Source organism: Nesoenas mayeri (assembly GCF_963082525.1).
Source record: "Nesoenas mayeri genome assembly, chromosome: 2".
In the NCBI taxonomy this organism is placed as follows: Eukaryota; Metazoa; Chordata; class Aves; order Columbiformes; family Columbidae; genus Nesoenas; species Nesoenas mayeri.
The window spans coordinates 75,477,624-75,499,880 of NC_137543.1; the positions used below are offsets into that span (position 1 = coordinate 75,477,624).

At 37.7% G+C, this 22,257-nt stretch overlaps 1 protein-coding gene across 1 annotated transcript in view; it reads left to right on the plus strand.

Annotated features, from left to right (window-relative positions):
- The window catches only part of ADCY2 (adenylate cyclase 2), a gene marked incomplete at both ends in the record, with an annotated part of 223,790 nt that overhangs the window by 47,594 nt on the left and 153,939 nt on the right, over positions 1–22,257 (plus strand). The window contains one exon of the mRNA XM_080339994.1: positions 16,707–16,868. Coding sequence (XP_080196120.1) covers positions 16,707–16,868 — 162 coding nt within the window. The remainder of the gene's footprint in view (positions 1–16,706; positions 16,869–22,257) is intronic.

The window sequence follows — 22,257 nt, forward strand, 5'->3', positions numbered from 1 at the left end:
CTGGTAACATTACAGCTATTTCCCAGTTATCAGCTTCTTTCTGCAAATTATTTCACCTTTTTGACTTGGGAGTCTGGGTTTCCCCTTTGTTTTAAGGGCAGAGTTAACTGTTTCTTGTATCTGCCTTTGTGCTGCTGACAGTCAATCAAAACCTCCAATTTCCTGCCCCCAAACCAAACAACGACTGTAAGAGGCAAAGACTTGAAATTATCATGGACGGGCATCACACAGTAAGAGGTTATATGATGCCTGGCTGCTATGGAGGCTTGGGATCTTGTAATTATTTTTCTGACATTTTATGACATTGCCAGGCATTTGGGAATAGAGAGTAGTGCATTTGGGAAAAGAAAGCAGTGTTTCTACACTGAGCATCATGTTCCTTCATTCTCTTACACTGAAAATGCAGAAGGATTTCCTTTATACATAGAGTAATGTATCCAGGCTAAAAATAGTTATTTAGTACCCTTTGAAAAGAGAGATTCCTGGTATTTCATTACTGCTCAGAACCCTATGAGCCCTGCTCATAGGGCTATGTCTAGCCCTAGCAGGATCGAATATGTTGAGCCTTTGAATTGTGACAGTAGATGCTGATAACCCATATTGGTATCTGCGTAAGAGCTAGAAAATCTATCCGTTTTTCTCAGTTTAAAACTTCTACTTGTGATAGCACATGCAGAGTTTATTGAATATCTTCCAGATATATTTTTGCAAAGCGTGTGGAATATTGCAAGACAGATGACATCACTTGACATTATTAGTTACCTGAGTAACGCAGAGGTTGCCTGGATGAAGGTGGAGCACAGGAATCATTTGCAGCTCTTTGGGCTGCCTGGTCCTGATGCTTCTCAGTCTCTTGGCAGATCATCAGGGCTTCTTTTGGTTAGGTAGAATTTGAATGTTTCATTCAAGAAGTGTTTCCAAACTGAAATGGAGAGAAGTGTGACAAGACAGAAAATAAAGCATCCTGAAAATTATTGGTTCTGCAGAAACAGATGTACCGTTTCATTTATTTCAGTGCCTAATCCTAAGTCTGTGGGCCTAAGATAAAAGCATGGGAGAAAGATAAGTGGAGGTGAGAAAAAAATGCCACACTATAGTGAGAAAGAAAAGCATTGTTGATAAAATTTCATTCCAGCTAATGCATGCTGTGACTTCTCATTCATTTCAGATATAATACAATTCTCTCCCATCTGATAACATTTTAATTTAAATGTTTTGACCTCTACTCCTCTACTTATTTGCATTCTTAAGTTCTGGGGAGTTTTTTAGGTATTGCCCAGCTACTAAAGTGAGTAAAATGTCCATACTAAAATATGCAAAGTCAATAAAATATATAAATGAACAAGTTCAGAAATTTTAGTCTGACTGCCTAAATCCAAATCTGTTCCTAACTTATCAAACTTAATTCTGGTCTCATACTGTTGTATATCAAAAATAACTCCCCTGCTACCAACTTAGTATAACCAGTTAAGCAAAAACATAATTAAGCATGTACTTTTTCCCTCCCCAACAAGATTTTCTTTGCTGTTGTTTGTGTAAAAATAAATAATGGAATTAGTATTGCATGAACAGTGGCAATTATGGTATCTAAAAGGTCTGACTATCATTTTAAGATAGTCAAGCTTGTAAAACAGCTTGACAATAAAGCTTCAAAGGGCATGCGAGGTTTGGCTTTTCATGTGTGAGGATGGAAGGGGACTTTGAACTCGTACATTCTCAGTATCTCCTTGTCCTATTCAATCTCATCTGCATTAAATTGTATCTTTTTTCCCTATTATGTAGTATAGAAACATCTGTCAGAGTGTGGCAGCAACAGAAGAACAGTGCTTTTTTTTTTTCCGTTTCTGTGGGATGTGTGCTGTGATAGGAGTCAAGTTACTTTACTCTGTTTTTTAATATTTAATAAAGACACGCCGACTCTGGATGGCATAGTTTTTGTATTTTTGCAGAAAAAAAAAAAATCTCTTTAGTTGATAAGACTTAAAAAGAGGAAGGAAACTACTAAGAAGGAAGTGTATTATTTCTGTAATTTTACATGACAACAGGGGAAAGCTGATGTATTCCAGTAACATTGATAGGAGTGAAAAGAATTGGCAAATTTAATTCTTTAGGCCATGAGTCTCCAGGATGCCATCTAAGGGAAAATCCTTGCACGCATGTGCAGTAATATCACTGGACATTGTATTGTTAGACTTTGGCGTGAGGGACCAGGCCGGTTTTCCTACTCTTAAGTATTTGTGTGTTTGGGTTTAGTAGAGAATATATTTTCTCATGTGGAGATGTAGATCTAGAAAAGAAGCATTTGCATGGCTTTTATATACACTAAAAATGTCTCAGGAATAAAAATTATAATGTCTGTGGTAAACAGAAAATTAAAATTGGAATAATGGTAATTTCACCTAGAAACAGATGAGAGGATACATAAATGATCTTTTTATTCAACTTCAGCACAGTGATGACAAATATGACCTGCCTTGCAAATGTGGTTAACTGTCTCTTGTGAGAGCTGTTTTTTAGAGAAGCAATGATTGTTAAAGGTGTCACTGGAAACCCCACTTTTTATAGTGGTCTGTTTTAAAGTTTTAATCCTGTCATCTTTAATTCATATTTCCATTTCTAGCTAAAACCTTCACTAAACTATTCCTTTAGGGAAAAGCTGCTTGCAGAGGTGGACTTGATGCAGAATAATGCTGAGATTTGTCCATTAGTACCTCAAAGTGTAGAAAATTGTGTCTGAGAGCTGTGAAGTTCTGTTTCAGACTTCTCCTGTCATATTGGTGAAATAATTACAGTGCCTGTAAGATGTGTAAAATTGGATGTTGTAATGGGAGTTCAGAAGTACTTTTATGTATGTTCAGAAGTATGAGTATGGGAACACTGAAGTCTTGTGATACCTGATTTTCTCTCTGCTTCCCCTTCTTGATAAGAACTGACACATCTCTTTCAGATGCTGTTAGGATACACTGGCATACACTGGCTTATTTCAAGCACCAAGGATAATGATAATGATATTTATCTAACCTGTCTGTGCCTCCTCAGTGCTTACCAATTGCTAAATCATGTTCCTGATGTAGTTGTGTTGCACCTTAAAATAATAGCATCTGTATAATTTGGAGACAGATAACTGTCAACAGATTTGAACATGCAGTATATTAGAATCAGTTCTGTGTCACCCACTTGGCATTTTGATGCAGCTATATTGCTTTAATTGGCATCCTTAGCATGAATGGAAAAAACAAAACCAAACCAGATGTGAATTATGATTCCTGGTGCAAGGGAACAGATTTAATAAACTGAATTATCTTCAGAGACACTCCAAGCTTGCTGGAAGACTCTTGGAGGTAAAACTATTGCTCATGTGTTTCTAAAACCATTGGTCTGTGCTTATCATTAGAAAACATCTCTTCCATGCAAACTCCTGCTGACCCAGTTTCCAAGAATATTATTTAGCTCGACACTTACTTTTACATTCTCTGGACTTGTACCGAGCACTGTGAGAGTGTGATTCAGTATTTCATTTTTAAGGATTACCATTTTGGCAGGGATAGTATTTGCCAGTTACTTACCAGTCACCCGTAACACAATCCAGATTAGAATAACTGAAAAACAAGTAATTTATTTACAAAACATGTTTTTGAGATGTGATACAACAAGTGAAGAAAGACCACGCTTAGGTTTAGTTATCCTTAGATCAACTCCAAAGCTTCTTTCATTATCCCTGGTTGTTTGCAGCATCCATCCTATCATCTGTCTGTGCATCATGTTCTCATGCACAGGAAGCCTGTTCTTACACAAACTCTACGTTTTTATTAATGGAACAGAAATTTGATCTGGATGTGTATGTTTCCTTTACACTCAATCTGGCCTATGGTTCTGTTCAGATTCACATCATCATCCTTTTCTCCTTTCTTGCTGGGATAAAGCCACTCCTACCTGATGGCAGAGATGGGTTTTAAGTCTCCTCTCACTGAACTGCTGAAAGACCCAGTGCTGTGTTAAATTATTAACCTATAAATTGCCAGCCTAGTGTGATGTGAAACATTCCCCTTTCCCCATCAGGGCAGTGTTCATGCTCCGTGTACAATCTTTTCAGTCTTTGAACCTTATCTTGTATGTTACAGCTGTAGCTTGTCTATCTTGCTTCAGCCAGTCATTTAGTTGGAATTAATACCTATGGCTTACTGGTTTAGACTAGGCGCAGTGGTAACCTGGCACTTTGCTATGACTGACCTTTAACCTACCACTGCAATAGTGGGAGACCAGTTGTCGTGCTAATGGACAGAAACAAAAATATATCCTTTTGCTCCCAAGCTGTTCCTTCCCCTCTGCCACCCCCATTTTTTTTTTTCTGTCTGAGAAGACACAGAGAAAACATTTCTCCTTGACCTGAATGGAGCTTTCTTCTTGCTAAATGTTGTAAGATTCCTCTATACTGCTGATTGGGCAGCTGAATCATAGAATTACAAAATCATAGCATATCCTGAGTTGGAAGGGACCCACAAGGATCATTGAGTCCAACTCCTGTCCCTGCATAGGACAACCCCACAGTTCACACTGTGTGTGAATCCATTCAGGGAGAAGAAATATGGCAGCTCAGTTTGTGTAAGAATATACGTTGGCACAGATTTGTTGGTGGTGGTAATGTCTTAGTCCTCTGGATTGACTGCCTGGGAAAGAAATGCAAGACACAGGACTTATGTTTACTTTCCACTTTATTTTATTTCTCTGGCATGTTTAATTGCTTGGACCTTTGAATTAACTGCAATAATAGGTTTTTTTCATTTAAGCTGTCATGGAGGTAGTGTGAAGTCCAACTGCTTCTAAAGTGCATGCCATATTATTTTCATTTCTTTTGTTAGCACTAAATCAGGTCAGCAGTGACTTTGGATTTGATAGAGAGCACACATTCGTAGTTGGCCAGTCTCCTCAGAAATACACCGAGAATCTAATCTCATGACTGTATTCTTCTACAAACCATGCATGGTTTCCACTGATTTCTATAGTGTGATCCAGAAACATTTATTAGGAGGTAGTCGTATCTGTTAATGTGAATATCTGTGTGTTTCTGTCTATTTCTGTGCATGTAAACAACCTGGTAGGAAAAAAAAAAAAAGAGAGAAGACCACTATTGTATTGTTGTAATAACTGTGAGGTACGTGTTTGAATTTCTCTCTTTTGTTGGAATATCTCTTTCATCATTGTTCTCCCAGCAGTATCTGGAAATTCTTGCCTATATTTTCTGGCTATTTTTTCACAGGCAAAATTGTGTGTTTCTGTTGAGTGAGGCAGAATGTGAACATTTATTTTTTTAACACTTTGTGACTCTTCTAATTTTGGCAGTTATTTTCTTCCAGTCATATCTACTAAGATCAGGAACTTGACTGGATTTGGGGGTCTGACTTCTATAGCAATTTGGGATTGGGTATGTCAGAAAAAGAGATGAAAAATTTTCCTTTCATTTTAGGGTAATTGCCTTGTTCTATTCATTTGTAAAATTGAACATTATTATTGTTAACACAAATGTTATTTCCTACTATAAGAAAGAAAAAAAATAAAGGACAGTTCAGGTTTTTATGTTATATTTCTCTGTTGAAAGCTTTTCTTTAATTAACTCATCACTGTATGAAAGCACAGACACTTTTGGTAGAGAAGAATCAAGTAATTCAAGACTTGTGCCCATTATATGAAGTAATCTGAATTTTATCTGTCTTTGAAACCAGCCAGGAGATTGGACTGGATGACCTTCAGAGGTCCTTTCCAGCCTAAATTACTCTGTGATTCTATTAAGTGGAGAAACATGCCAAATATTTCATTGTTTAATGCACATGAATTTTTCTGTGATGTGTGTGGTATACACTGCCTAGAGACATTTCATGGTATAAAGATACTATTTTGATTCCTGGAAAGTTGTAACACATTTTCTGGTATGTTGAGTAAGCTGTTATTTCCTTTGAGGGCCCAAACTTCCATACAGACTGTTCCACGGAAAACTTCTGAGGAGAAAAAGCTTTGTGGTGTGAAAGGTGTGAGAGAGGAGGTGTGAAACAAAACAACACAATCTTTTCAGCAAGCAGTGGCTGGAACCTTCTGCAAAACAACATGTAAATTAGTTGTTGACTAATTTTAATATTTTCAATCCAGTGATACATGAAACCCCAGCCTTGTTAAAACAGACTGGAATAACTTTTTGTCTATATTCATCCTGCTGGGATTAATTTAGTCTACCACATTTAACTAATCCTACAGCTACATAATGAATCTCTTTGTAATTAGAAGATAGCTACAATTAAGAGTTGCATATGAAATCAGATCACTAGTCCATGAGTATCTGGGCCTACATTATTCATTAAATCAATAAACTCTTTATAAAAATAATTACAATGTTTAGAAAGTGAAGGACTCTCTATTTAAAATCAGGTTTATTAAGATTATTAAAATCACCCAGCCTAAAGATATGCTCCACTGCTGCTCTCTATTGCAGAATTGCTTTGAGTTTTATATAATATTGTTTTTAACACAGATGTTACATTAAAGTAATATCAATTTATAATTTCTTACATACTAAAATGACAAAGATTATATTTTTCATTTGTATAACAAAGTGTATGTGTGTTTGTGTGTTTGAAAAGCATCTGAGAATTTCTCAGTAACAAAGACATTATCTATATCATCATTTTTGATTGATTTTGCCATCGCTATACTCACAATTCCAAAAGAGAACAAACCCCAGCTGCATTATGACAAGAGGGCTTGGGTTTAGGTGGAAAAGAAGCTCATTGTGAAAAACCTGTGCTGAGAAGAGTGTTTGACCTTGAACAGCACACTGGCAGGCAGTGAGAGAAGTTTGGGATGACTGTGCTAATGGTGAATCTGCTTGGCTGTCAGGTTAAATTCAAACCTTAATACAATTTCTGTGTAACTTCTCTCCAGTTTAATCTTCTTTCAGTCTTTACCTAAAAAAGGCCAAATCTCTGACAGACCTTGTCAAGTGAAGACCTATGTATGTTATCAAAACAAATATCTATGAATTATCATGAAATTATTTTACCCACATATTTTTATTGAATTGGGATTAAAATGAAATCCCTGTAAGAGAATGAACAGCTTTGGTCTGTATCCATGGATCTAGTAGAGATTAGTGCTCCTAAAAAAAAAGGCTGTAAAATGGAGCAGTGTGAAATAAATGTATCAATACCCTCTCTCTCTGTTTTGCTTGGAGAAGTGTTATGAGTAAAACAAATGCAAGTTTTACATGTCAAAACTGGAAAAGAGATGATGATGGTGATTATTATTATAATATGTGTCCATTAATACATTAATGTCCAGCCTTTGCATCTCCCACCTATAGCTTTTGCCCTGCCAAAAGGTTTGTCTGGAGTGAAAAAGGAAGGGAAACCTGGGCTGTCTCGCTCACAATAGCAGCAATTTATTTGTAAAGTGGCATCACCCAGGTTGTGAGCCCTGTTGCTCCCCAGCATTTGTGTAAAGGTCGCAGTCTTAGTGGCTACCAAAACCTGACCCCTTTCTGAAGTTGGAAATCACTTCGTAGTTTTCAAAAGTTGAAAGACAATGTTCCATAAAGGCTGTTGAGACAAGTTCACATGCACAAAAAAAATATTGGCATGGTTTGTAGCCAAAGGCATGCATTGGTGAAGAAACAAAAAGTAGGAGAGAAGGGAAAAGGGAAAGGACAAACTCTCCTCTGTGGCCAGCTGGGAGGAAAAGCATCAGGGGGACCTCAGGTGAGCATCCTTGTCCTCTCTAGTGCACTGGCTGGTTCTCCCTGTAATATAATAATTTCACCCTGTATTTAAGTCTTTGAGAATGTATTAGCAGATGATTTGAAAACCATTGGGAAAGGCAGATGTTGCACAGGAGTAACACAGCTTTTTGAGTAAGTGCTACAAAACCCATCTTAGCCTTATGACAATTAAATGCTATGAATTTTTCATTTATTTTTTTTTTTCCCCCTCGAAGTTTAGATTATCTTGTTTTTTCAACTTTTCTGACATCATGCACTTCTAGGCATGTTGTTCTGTGATGAATAAAATGTTTCAAGAAAGTGTTACGTCCTAATTTGGCAGCTGTCCTAAAGAAGAAATCTATTTCCTCCCTTTCTATTAACATTATGCTATTTCCACCCTGTACAGTCACGATATTTCATGGCAATCCTTGAGAGGCTCCTTTCCCTGGCAATTTCCTGTGTTTCTTCTCTGATTTTCCTAAGAATATATGCTTAGGAAAAAACATAATTTGCAAAAAAACCATACATTCAGGTTGTCAGGTTTCTGTAAGTGGAATCATGCTGCTCAATTGTTTGCCACGTCTTTTGTTTGCAGCGATTCTGTCTTGAGCTGTTAAAATGACACTACTGAGCTCTGCACTATTGATCTGTGCAAAGGAAATCCAAGTTTCCTTTCTTCAAGCTCCTTACAATTTTTATTTTTTCTACCAGGTGTACCCAAGCTGTGACCCTTTTACCACCTTTCTGGTTATTTTCCCCTTATTCTGACACCACCACAGCAAATGTCAGCTCACCGGGGTGTTGTCCTTGGTTGACCCTTGCGTGTCTCAAGGAAAGGAGGCTTCCTGCTCTTTAGAGGGAGTGACTACTCAGTGTTATTATCTGCATAATGCTGCTTGATAGTAGATAAGGTCAGGAAGACACATGCCCTCCTTCTCTGAGTAGCTGCTGGGCTACTGGGTACTATACCCTGGGTACTTTTTACTCTCAGAAATATCTTGTGCTCCTCAGCACACAGAGGTGCAGTTACTCTGCTGAGCTGCACTATGTTTTTGCATCTCATCATGAACCCTCCTTTTCCCTTCTTCACTTTCAAGCACTGCTCTCTTTGGGTTCTCTCATAACCATGAACACAGAACATTTTCAGGACTTCTTAAAGTGTTGTTAAGGCTGCTCCAGTGGTTTCAGAGTTCCCATGGATCAGTGTGTCAGAGGCATAGAGCTGTCAGGGCTTAGACTTCCTCAGGGTTTTGGGTGGGACTTTGCTGGACCTGGTCATGCCCTGGGCTACATTAGGAAAAACCCTTGCCGGCAGGTCGAAGGGAGGAGCGAGTCCAGTGAAGAGCCACTAAGATGACTGAAGGACTGAACACCTTTCATTTGAAGAAAGGTTGAGACAGCCAGGAGAAGAGAAGGCTTAGGGGGAATGTTATCAACATGGGGCTTTGTTCTTTGGATTTTATTTATTTATATATATATTTTTTAAGATGGGGAGAAAAGAGTTGCAAGAGCTATTCAAGAAATATGCACAACATGGTTTCATGTGATGTCATTTTGATGCATGATTGTCTATTCTTTTCCTAATAATTGCTGCCCTTTCATTTGACTTTTCAATGACTGCTATCATGCGTTTTTTCAAAGAGCTGCTCACAGTGACTCCTGTATTATTTTCTGAAGTTGTAGTAACTAAGGTGAAGCTTGATCTTAATATTTAAGGGCAAAACACAAAAGGGAAGAATAACAAGGGTGAACAATGTCTTCTCTATCTCTGATGCTTTTCACTTCTCTTAGCACAGAAAAAAACAAAAGGCATAGCTTATTGTCATCTGATCCAATTAGAGACTCAGATCACTGCAACCACATGCCATTGTTGGGCTACATAGTGCTTCATGAAGTTGCCTTTCTGCATGTAGGGACCATCAGCATTGTAACAGAACAGTTCTGTCTTCTTGGCTAATTAGACTGTGCTGTGGTTGAAACAATGGTGATGAGATACAGCAGAAAGATGAGAATTAAGTGAGGACGAGAATTATAACACAAACAGGTGTTACAGAGTGAATTAAATTCTTTATTTTCTAAGCGTGCTCAGGAATAATCTCGAAGTTGGTAGAGATGATGGTAGCTCAGCCTTCTCTTTCTGTAGCAGCAAGGACCAAAAAATGTTATGGATCATTGGATCACTGCTGAGGGTCCTCGGGTCACTCCTTCCAGATCCCATAGCCTTTTTACTGATCCTATTCAGTGAAAGAAAAGCTTCTGTGACACAGAAAGCAATCATACAGTAGACAGCACACAATCTTGATTATTTAAAATGTGATTTTTCCTTCCTTTTCTGGAGTCTTTCATCTTATTGTCATGTTAATCTGTGACTTTAGCGGCACATTTGCAGGTCCCTTGATGCACTTATTTTAAAATATCCATTTTCCTGCAGTCAGCTTGCTTTTATTCTATCCTATTTTGCTAATGATTGTGGTTAATTTTTTGGCAGAGGTTGCAATGACTGATGTTTCCTGACAACATTTAAACCCAGACCTCTGTACAAAAGAAAAAAGATTATTCATTTGAGAGTTCTCCATGATCAAGAGAAAGGCATAATTTACAGGGTTGTTTACTATCTCTATGATAATAATTGGAAAAGTTTATGCTTGGCAAAAATGTGTGAAGTAATAATTTATTGTGGACGTAAATTTGTGGAGTAAATCACAAGCAAAGTCTTCCTTTTTGATTTTATTCTTGGGTTTAGTGACATACCTGACACTTGAGAAACATTGGTTTTATATGAATTAAAACAAAGTTAGCAACTTACAGATTTTACACTGTTGTTGCTGCAAGTTGAGCTTTCCTTTAATAATTCCCTTCCAACTAGTGGATGGTTCTACAAGGCTTTGTGTTCATAGTCTCCTTGGACTTTCAGTTATTGTTCTGAATTACCTTGCTTTATTTTAAAGTCAGGGAGGGTACGGTGTCATAACTGCCCCTTTCCCCTTTCCATCCTCCTTCCCTTTTCAAAGTACATTTGACTCTTGCCCCAAGAACACAAGACACTTTGTGTAGGATCAGACCAGGGTCCATCCAGCATAGTGTTCTGTCTCCAAGAATGGCAGCAGAAGCTGCCATCAAAAGTCAGCAAACACACTTGATCACTTTTTGTGGTCTGTTTCCTTCATACGTTGCCAGCCTCCACAGCTGTGTTAGCAATGTCAGAGGGTATATCCGTGCCCTGTCTATTTATTATTGGTTTATGGACGAGGTGTCCATGAATTTGTTAAATCTGTTTTTGAACCTGCTAGTACATCATGACCTCCTGTGGCAGCAAGTTCATGAAAGTCACTATCTGCTAGGTAAAGACGTACTTGCTTTTAGTCTGTTTTAAACCAATGTACTAGTTTCATTAAATGCCCTTTTGTTCTAGTGTTGCAGGGTTTGCTGAACAACATTTTCCAACTTTACCTAATTCTATGCTCTCATAATTTAAGCGTTTTTATAGATGACTCAGAACAGAAGTTGGTTTTAGCACTCAATGAATTTTTTTGTTTGTGTGGGTAGCATATTTTGTCCTTCAAACATGGCCTGGCTTCTAAAAGTCTGAGTCTGAAGATTTGAGGTCTGGAATTCAGAAGCAGAATGGCAAAGACCTTTATGTATTTGCAGCCTTTACTCTGCCTACACAAAGTTTTAACATTCAGTTTATAGCTTGCATAAATATCCTTCTAACAGTTTAACATATACATTTTATTAAATCACGAATACAGTATTTTCAGCTGTTTTGTAAGACCAATAGGTCCTGCCAGTTCTGTTATGAAACCCAGTTATTTATTTAGAAAAAACAAGGGTATCTTCTTTTGTGCTATTATGTGCATAGACAACAACTGAAATCAGTAGCTGTAAACCAAGTATCTTTCCAAGGGAAAATTCTTGAATTACCTGCTCAATTTTTACTCCGTTTACACAGGAAGGAGGAAACGGATCTTGAAAAACTTCTGAGAGCGATCCAGGAGTGGGTTGGCCCACTTAGTGTGAATATTTGTAGTCTAACAGTTTAATTATGGGAACAGAGTCTTTTCTGGTTACACAGTGAAAGGCTAGCACTATTCTCCCAAGAGTTTTGCTGTCATTACACTTGTGTGTAAGAAGCTGTCCCAAAGAACTACAGCTATTTTATTAGCTGTTGCCTCATTACTGCTGTCTGTGTCTAAGGCAGTGTTTTCCCTGAACTCGTACTGAAATAGCACATTTAGATTTGCATGCCTGGTTCAGTGCCAAGTTGTCATACTCCTCAAGGGAAGATTCTGGTCAGAGTAACATTAAGTTGAGTGTTTCTTGCATATGCCAAACCAGTTATGATTAACCATTTAACACCATCTTAAAAAGCCTGTCTAGCTGGGAAATTGTGAGTCATTGTTGGAACATAATTTGCTTAAAAGGGATGATTAGTATCTTTTTGTACAGTTGTTCTCAGTGTCAAAAGCAGCTTCCCCTGTGATACCCTATATGCTAAGAAAGACAATTTTAATTGTGTTAAACATTTTGAACTTTCTGCTCCAGATGCCCTCCAAAGTTAAGACAAAACCACTCAGAGTAGAAACTGGCGACACCAGGGAGACAAAGTTTCTGATAATGTGTTGGGTCCATGAGCTGCAAAAATGGGTTGGATCCACTGCAGTTTGTGCCACCACAGTCCAAACCAGTGACCTTTCCAACAGTGATGTGTGTGAACCATCAGCTTCATATTGTCAGCTTCATACCACTTCTCCTAGATCACAGTCACCAGTATAGGTCAGAGGCTAAAGTGGACAACATACATCTGGAAATGCTGGAACAAAAATGGCATCATTAAAAATATTCAGAATAGGCTTGATTTAAAGAAGGAACTCTATCTTGTACAGTCAAAATCTTTCAGTTTTGCAAGATTCATAAAGATGCTTACCTATTGCTTTATGTTGTTTTCTGTGACAAGAATGAGTGTTTATGAGTGGTTGTGATATCAGTGGTATCCCGCTGTCATTATACCATTTGGTATGCACGTCTCTAATTACATCACTACAGTAATCTGTGTGAGAACTTCAGCTGCCCTGCTGAAAGCAGCTGCACAGAATCTGCAGAAAAACAGTCTGTTACGTAGCCATCTCAACATGCACACTGTGGCAGCTCTTCATTCTTTAAATCACTGTGGAAAAGAACTGCTTACATAGTAGATGAAAATGCAGCACTACTGAAGTGTGGGAGAAGAGATATCTAGAGCAGCAAACACATTCAGAGTTTGCTAAGCTCTGACAGTAAAGAATGATGGGTAAGAGTCCTGGATACCCATCTATCAAAGTAGGAAAGCTACATACTTCTCTGTACGATGTTATACCAGTGTTAACTAAAACACTGGTATGATGCATACGTGCTATGATGCATACTATCAATGCCCAAACGCTTCCCATCTCCAAGGTATGGGTAATATAAGCTCATGGAAAAAGAATCAAATTCCTAAAGCAGTCTAAGTGCAAGTCAAGACAAAAAGTGTGTTTCAACCAGGCAGTTGTAGTGATGACTCACATCAAAGATGTTTCAAAACAGTGACAGGCTTTGTGGTTATGGCACGCTTTGGTGGAACAAACTCCTTTTAATAGTGTCAAAAATAGTGCACTGTAAATGAATACCATATTTACTGATGGGTACACACGCCAAGTGCAGACCTACAGTGACACGCATTAGCAACTCTTGCAATGGGATAATGGGATCCTTCAGAGCTTGGCATCACTGCCTTTTAATGTTTGTATCAGCAATATTTTGCTAATTCTTACCAAAAGATCATGAACAAGGTCGAGGGCTGCTGTGCATTCTGCAGACTCTGACCCAGTCCAGAAAGCCTGTCTCCTCTTTCTTCCTGAAGAACTGCTCTACTCAGAAGCCTTTGAGTATTGAATTCTACAGTACAAAACTTAAATATGGCCACATTTTGAAGAAAGGTCCTAAGCCTTAAATACTATGTATGGCTGCTATCAAGATGAAGGATAGAAGCATCTTATTATATGTTTCAGGGTACTTGGGGAATATTCTTGAGCCATGGTGAAATCAAAAAAGGAACTTCTGTAAGAAACAGAGTTCTCAACAATTTCCATTACTGGAAATAGAGAAAAGGGGCATGGCCAAGAATCAAGAACTATTGACAGGAGCCATTTCCAGTTGCTTTTTGGATGCGAGTTTCTGTTTTAGCAATCCAGAGATGACTGATACCTCTCCTGCTTCGCAACAGCATTCTCAGACCCAATTTCAAGAGTGTGCACCAGCTACCTTCTGATGCCCATGAAGCATCTGGTGTTTGTCTGTATGCAGCCATAAGAACTGACAGATCAATTTGTCAGTGAGTGTTCTTTAACCCACTTGCAGTCCAATTCTGCCTGTTTGATGCTGAGTAACTGAGAATTTGAGGTGTGAATATGTAGTGTCCAGAGGGGCTGGAACTTCTGAAAACTCTATTTGTAGTTGTTGAAGGTTGAAATTCTCAATTTATTTTGACCAAGGAAAATAACGGAGAAACTTAATGAGAGGATATTTGTTTACAGTAGTATAACAGATTTGGAGCCGATAGAGCTGCATACCACTAGAAGAACTGCAAAATACAGTACCAAAATCTTTTTTATGTGCTTAGCAGTCTGTGTTATGTTAAAGTTGAGAAGCAACAGTACCATATTGTACCTTATATCCACTAATGAGTTTCAGTAAGTATCTAGCATATAGCTCACAAGTGGGATCAATTGTTTAGACTGGCTATAAAGTCAAACCATATTCAAGCGCAGGAAATAATCAAGTTCTGGTTTTTTTGAGACAATATAGATAGAGAAGGATTTTTTTTATTTTCTAATCATAAAATTCTCACAAATATGTAAATCACATCTTCCTCCTAGTCAATTAAAAAGCTAAACTTAGAAACAACAAAACTTCAGTTTAATGCAAAGTTGCTGAGATTGGAGGCATTTGAAACCCTTCTTCCAGTACTAGGGTCCCGGATTCTTCTTCAAATCTTTTTTTTTAATTGGAACATGTCTTAGGCAGCTGGTTTTACATGTGGGTAAGGTATTTTGCCTCTGGCATCTGTTCATCTTACACTCATACTAGAAGATTTTTCACATCCCTTCTTGCTGCTGAACTTATTATTCAGGTTTTCTCCCTACCCTGATGCCTGCTATCATGACAGAAGAAGATGAGAATGCTTTCATATGATTTGTTCTAGCAAAATTGCACTGGCTATGACTTACATTCTTCTCAACTTTCAGAATTCTTCATTGTGAATTGTTTTATTATTTTATCTGTTATTGCTGTAGGAATTGAAGCTAAGCTGACTAGTTCTTAATTCCTTAGCCTTTTTCCCAGCCTTTCAAAGACATGTTCTGCCAGAACTTTCTACATCTTCCCCAAGCGTTGAGACTATCAGCTAGTTCTCTCAGTATCACAGGTGATTTTTCCCAGGCCTGGACCAATTGAAAACATCACACTTATATAACCATTCTCTTATCTACACCAAGTTTGTGCATCTAAAGAGATATCAAACACTTGTTTCCCTGTGCTATCAGCTGGTAGATTGGAAGAGCAGAGAAGCAAAGTTTTCCCTTTGCTTGTTACCTGTTTTCTTACTATCCTTCATGTCCTTGCACTTCCGTTGTGTTTCATGCCATTGAACTTGTTGACTTTAGAGCATAGGGGATGGTTGGGCAGTATCAAAAAGAGAATGTGTGACCAGGACGTAGTTGGATTAATTTTAACAGAGGAACTGGAGAAAGATGACTAGAGAACAGAAGTGGACTTCCTTTTCCATCCAGTTCTTTCTCCATGGTGGAGAAGAATGCCTCTCACTATCTTGTAGGAACACATACATTAGGGTTCAGTTTTGACTATGGAATCATATGTGCAGTTGTGAGGAAAACAAACTGTCAATAAGAGAAGCAAACAGCAAATTATTATTACTGGTACCTGCTTGGGGGCTTTCTGAGTTAAATACTGTACATATATGACTGTTAGATGGTGAATAGGCTTGCAAATTAACTAAAACTCATGGAAAGGCTTAGGCTGGGATACAATTATAGGGAGGTTGGCACATTTTCAGGCTTATTTACTTACGTGTGCCAAATCTGTGTCCCAAATGTTGCTATGCTTTCACAAATATGTGGCGAAGTTTGAAACACATGCATACTATCAAATATATAATCTTTTGTATGTATAGCAAAGGAATCCCTTTTGCTGTTACAGGTTGGCTTGTGCATTTGGAGAGTTTGTTCCATAAAATCAGTGTGGATGCTCGTAGCCTTTTGTAAGAAGCAATCAGCAAATTCTGCTTGTAGGTTGTGCTTGTCTGAATGTCCAAATAAATGTGTTAGCTTAAAATGTAGTGTTTTAAGGCAATTTGACATCCGTCATGTAGATATACATGAAGTATAATCTTATTAAACCAAAATGCTTAGCTAAACTTGGGATTTTTTTAATAATGTCATGTTATGTTACATCATGAATTTTTAGTACATCAAAATGAATGAAATTTCTCTGAATCTAAATTCTTTAGGCTCTGTGGAGGGGTTTGAAAAAACGTTTTGTAATGCAGTTCACAGTCAGAAGCCACCAGTCCCAGGAGAACTACACTCTAACTATAAACAGAGTGTTAATAAAATTAAAATTTGAAAAGATAAGTTTGTAGTTAAATTTGTAAAGTTAAATAAATTGGAGTATTGTGTAGTCCTTGAACCACCATGTAGTGTCTTGAAACTGCACTTCTTAAATCAAATATAATGTACAATTTCCAACACTTCCTTAAATTAGTACTTTCTAAATAAATTTTCTGCAGTGGTTAGCAGTAACTTTCCTTTAAAAAAACTGATGTGTAACTTTATGCTGAAGACAGTTCAAAATTAAATGCTACTTTCTGAATGTTATTCCAAAATGAATTTGACATGCTTCTTTTTTGTCTTGCTGTCTTGCACAGGTATCATTTTTCTTGTTCATTATTTTTGTGGTGTATACCATGCTGCCCTTCAACATGAGGGACGCTATAGTTGCCAGCGTCTTGACCTCTGCATCTCATACGATTGTGCTGAGCGTCTGTCTATCAGGTACAGCTGTTGTAAAGGAACACTTGGTTTGGCAGGTAGGTTCTTTGTGGAATTAATGATTAATTGCACACTGAATAGCCTGATAAATGAGCCAAGAGTGCCCCAGTTGGTGCTTGGGAGTATAAACTTATTTCTCTCTTCATTGCTGTATTGCTACAGACTTAATTCCCAGGTATTCGCTTTCTAATAATGAGGGTGTCAGTAATGTTATGTCTTGCTGAATCGCACACTTAATTGGTAGAATCTACAGCCACGGAGCACTTACCATTTTAAAAACTAACTTTGCAGAAAAATTATGTGATGCAGCCATATTCTGGTAGATGCGTTGTCATTTTGGCATGTAAAACACGTTGCTGCTCACCTCATTAAAGCCTAACTTTGAAGACATAAGGATATTTTCCAGATATCAGTGTCATCTCTGAGTCAGAAAATTCAGTGTTCCTCTGAATACCCCAAGGTCTGCTGCCAAGGCTGCTGTAGAGATTGTCCTCCTTTTGTAATTCTCAGCCATTTACGGAAGTTTTACAGCCTCCTCCTGTTTGAGCCTCTGATTGAAGGGGACTGGCTGGCTCCAGATGCCATGACATTTAGCGGACCCAACTGTGTTTGTGTTTGCAGTTGGCTTGTAACTCGACTCTGATACTTTACTACATGACATACTACAGATTAATAATTTTGAAAAATCCAAATATTAGGAGGTTTTTTTTCCTTACTGTTTTGCAGATCTTTTAAATGATGAAATGCTGCATTTCTTCTTGTAGTACTGTAAGGGTCCCAGCTGTCATTAATAGATATTTTTTAATATAGTTATGTCATTTTAGGGAAACAGAATTATTTGAACTTTTGCATCAAAATGACACTGAAGCTTAAAAGTACGTTTTTATAAACACACCGGTATAACAAGATAGATAGACATAATGCTATTTATTATGAATAGCATGAAGAATGAAGCAAATAGTTTCTACTTACCTTTTAAGTTACTCGAGCCTTATTTTGAGAAACATTGTGCCTCAAAGAATAACTTCAAAATTGCAGTGATTGTACAAAGTTGTGCCTTGCAAGTTGTTTTTCAGGAAAATACATTTTATTTTAAGATATGGCTGCGGATCTGTGTTACATGAAATATTGAAACTGAAGTCTCATAAACAAAATATGATTTAAAATTAAGGTATCTGTAGAAATTTTAAATGGTGAAATAAACGGGTTTGCTTTTCTCTTGCTGATTTGGGTTAGCTGTGTGTTTTATGAGGAGGTTGCCAAGTCGTGCGGTATGCTAAGCAAGGACTGTGGTCATCTGCAGTCAATATAGTATTTTAATAATTCAGAAATAAAATTATTGATAATTGTAGTGGAATAAGTCGGGGAGAATGTTATTCTTGGGTTTATGTCATCCTATGGTTTTTATTCTGGGCATACATATGCTGCTAAAACAGTATTAATGTTTGCCACTACTTTCCTAAAAGCATTTTGGGTTAAAGTTGCTCTTTGCAAAATGTATTTGTTTTTCCTGTCTGTCTTTCTAGACCATTAAATTTTGGTATATCTAAAACAGTACTTTCAGAAGATGTTATATTTTAGACACATTGTGTCTCCAGAATCAATAGGAATAAATCATGGGCTGTGATGTACAATTAGTGTCTCTCATCTCTTGCTATAATTTCCTGTTTCATTCAGAGAAAGTGGAAGTCTTTGAGCAATCTGTAAATTTCTTAAGGTATTTAATTTCCAGGATGTTATTAATTTTCTATTATTTCTTTGCAAAATGTATTAAATGTTCTGAATAGTTTGGCACTTGCTGAAAGTACTGAGTTCGCTGCATTCTTAGAAATGTGTGGAAGGGACTAAATGCTACTATTGCAGTGCATTCTGCCCTCTGTACACTTTTAGATTACTATTGTTTATACTTTGGACTATAAGCAAAAATATGTTTGTTTTGGATTCTTTCCTTTTGTGAATCGAGACAACAAATAAAGGATTAGATTGGAGATACTGATTGCACTAAAAAGAGAAATAACATTTGTCAATGATGTACCTCAGGTTGGTATAGAATCTGTGTAATTAACCAAAAAAAAAAAAAAAGTGAACTATGGTGTAATTGTTTAAAAGGGCTGTGCAGTTGAATGGTGGTTGTTTTTGTTTTTTGTTGTAGTTGTGGTGGTGGGGTTTTTGGTTTATTTTTTAAATAGTGAGGCCTGGACTGAAACAGCTTTGCAGAATTTGGTCACTAAAGCCCAGAGATGAGGAACTACCAGTACACTGAAATTCAGAAGCTTAGAGAAACACATTCAGGACTAAGTAAAGTGTGGCTTGGAGAACTACCCTTAGCTTTAACAAAAATATGTTATTAATATTTTGTTATCAGGTCTACTAATGTGTCTGAACAGAACAGAAACAAATACTTTACAATGTTAGCAATGAACAGTGTATTTTTCTTGTGCCATGGATTTTTTTTATCTAGAGGACAGATAGAGAGCCAGTAGTATGGTATTAAGAAACAGAAGGACAGGGGTATAACGAATCTACCTATAAATAAACTTCAGGTATTATAGCATATTTCCTGTATATTTAGCAAGTATGCTTCTGTAGAGAGTACCTGCATCTCCTTTATAACTACTTCCTGTGTACTGGAAGTCTTTGATTAAATCTTCTCTAACCTTTCTGTTCTCTTGGCTGAACAAACCACATTCTTCTTATGTCAAGTTCTTCTGCCTTATAATGCTTTTTGTAGCCCTCTGCTAGACCCTCTCCAGTTTTGCAGCATCTTCCAGTGACTCTGGTTGGCATCCCATAGCAATCTGGAAGTTAATCATACCTTCAGTCTGTCAGTAGAGAAAAACTGGTATTCCAAAGCATGGGCTTGAGATTTGGCAGAGCTTGTCTTACTGGTTTTGTCATCCCTTTTCTTGTCCTCTGTAAAGTTTTACACTCAAAATTGGCTTAAATAAAGTTGAAAGGCTTAGCCTGCTTTTGATTATCCAGTGTTGGTTGCAGTCAAAGACACTGAGATAAAAGCCTCCTGTAGGGATAAAGAATCCTTCAACAGTCTCTGCTGGTTACATGAACTGGTTTCTATTTGACCGATGCCTGTCTTTAAAGGGGAGGGAATCTACCTTGATTTAAAAATTTGCAGTGATGGAGATGATCTTCCACACGCCTTCATATTTTTGCCATGGTTGTTGACTGTTAGTGTTAAAATTTTGTTCCTCTTTCTTAGTAGGAATCTGTCAAGCCTTGGCATCCAGCTTCTGCTGGATCTCATTTTTTTGGGCGGTAGACTGACAGACTCAATAGTATCCAATTTCTGTTTCTCCCATGAGAGTACTTATAGACTATCACGAATTTGCCTCATAACCTTTTTGTCAGTAAAATAAATGTGATGCCTGCTTTTGCACAAGCTAAGCCTTGCATCACTTTCACAGTTCTTCTTTGAGGCCTTACTTGTGCTTCATCAACACCTTTCTTGCAACGTGGGCATAAGCCTTAGAGGAACATGCCAGGAGCACCTACAGCAGTGCCAAATGCTAATAGGGGGCTAAGTCTACAAAGGAGTTAGTGTGCTGCAGGGTTCAGCATGGAGACATAGACTCCACAGTAAAATACCCAGTTAGTCTCCCGTTGCAGTTCTGTGGGGAGTTTAATGTGCAGCTATGGGATCTGTGACAGGGAGGACGAAAAAGAGTCCTGTGTTCCAGCCTCACTTCATAAAAAAGTAACTTTCTGTAGAAAATTTTAATCCTAACTCTTACAAGGCACATGGTCTGCCCCCCAGATGAGCATCCTACTGCTGATCTGTCTGCTTCTGGTAGCCTGGTGGTTAGGGCTGCTGCAAGAGAACATGACTCTAATTATGACACTAAGGTATTTGGCTTGGAAGTCTTTAGCGACTTAACATCCCTTTCAGTTGTTGCTGAAATGGAAACTACTTCATTGCCATTCCTTGCTATAAACACATCACCTCTTTCTCCCCAAACCAGAACAGATACTAACGACAGAACAGATTCTAACGAAATACTTGTGGTTTTTGTGCTCTGTTATCAACTGCTCAACCATTCTGATCTCTTAATGGGTTGATACTATCATTAGAGGTCATTTTGTTCTTAATTTGTTAAAAAAGAGGTAACCAAAATCATTAAACAGCCCATAAGCTTCCATTTTTCTTTTTCCCGATGTTATATATGGGGGATGTGATTTTTTGTTTTAGTCTTTAAATAAAATTGTTGTTTTACTCTCTCAACAAGCAAATTTGATGCTCATGTAATACTTTTTCATTAGATGTGGCTAGATGTTTTCTAAACCTTGACTAAATCACTAAGAACTGTCATATTTTTTTTTTCTTAAAACTAGTATTCCTTACCTGTTTTGATTTTTTTGGCAGCTCCTTGCAGCACTGTAAAAGGGATCCCTTTTAGAGACACGAGATTGTAACTGGGCAGCCTGCATGTTTACATATATATTGTTTGTTTGTTTGTACCCTGTTCAAGAATGCATTTAGCAAAAATAAACAAATTCTAACAACTTGTATGGAACTAGTGTTTGGTCTCTGCTTATGTGAGAAGTTTCTTTGGTAGCCTGGTAGCCAGGATAAATCCTAAGATAATATTCAGTCCTGCTGGACAAAAACAAATGCTAAATGAAAATTTTGTTAATTTTCAAGAATGTTTGAATTGAGAAATTCTGGGGCTACATCCACAAGACCTTGTGCCTTTCCTGTGAGCTAGCCTGAAGTCTCCTATTACAGTACAAATTTTATCCTATGTGTTATGGATGGCTAAAGATCCAGCTGTTATACCTTAGTCTTATGTGATCTGCTGGCGTATATGCACCAACTAGTGTTAATGTAGATCCAGATTATGGTTTCTGCTTGACTTCTGATTCACAAGTTTTTGGTATGATTTGTTTGTAGTGACTAACAAATTGGGTTGATTTTGTTTGTTTTGTTAATAAAATCATCTTCCCTTTTCAACCCACTGTTTTGTTTTGTTTTCTGAATAGGCCATAGCTTTTAATTTTTAACTTAGCAATCGGGCAAATCTTTCTGCCCATTTGAATCTCTAACTTTCTTGCTACTGGTTTCAATCTCTAACCTTCTTGCTCCTAGAATCTCTTTGTTCCTGCAGGGAGGTGTTGGTGGCCCAGACACCTCCTTTTGGGGCCTGGTTCTGCAGGCTGCTATGAGACTCCACCTATTATTCGAAAAACACCAACTGATTAAATTTTACAGGTACTCTTCAAAGTTAGGTAGCTAATTTGGATAGTGTGTGGCAGGCCTTCCTCTCTGTGGCTGCTCACAAGCCTGCAGTTGGGATACTCGTGGGTGGATCATTAAGTGTTTCAACCCTCAGAGTACTTTCAGCAGGTCCCCCCGATGAACAAAAACCCCTCTGGTATGGTTGCCTTTGCCATGGTGATTCTTTGTGATTGTCC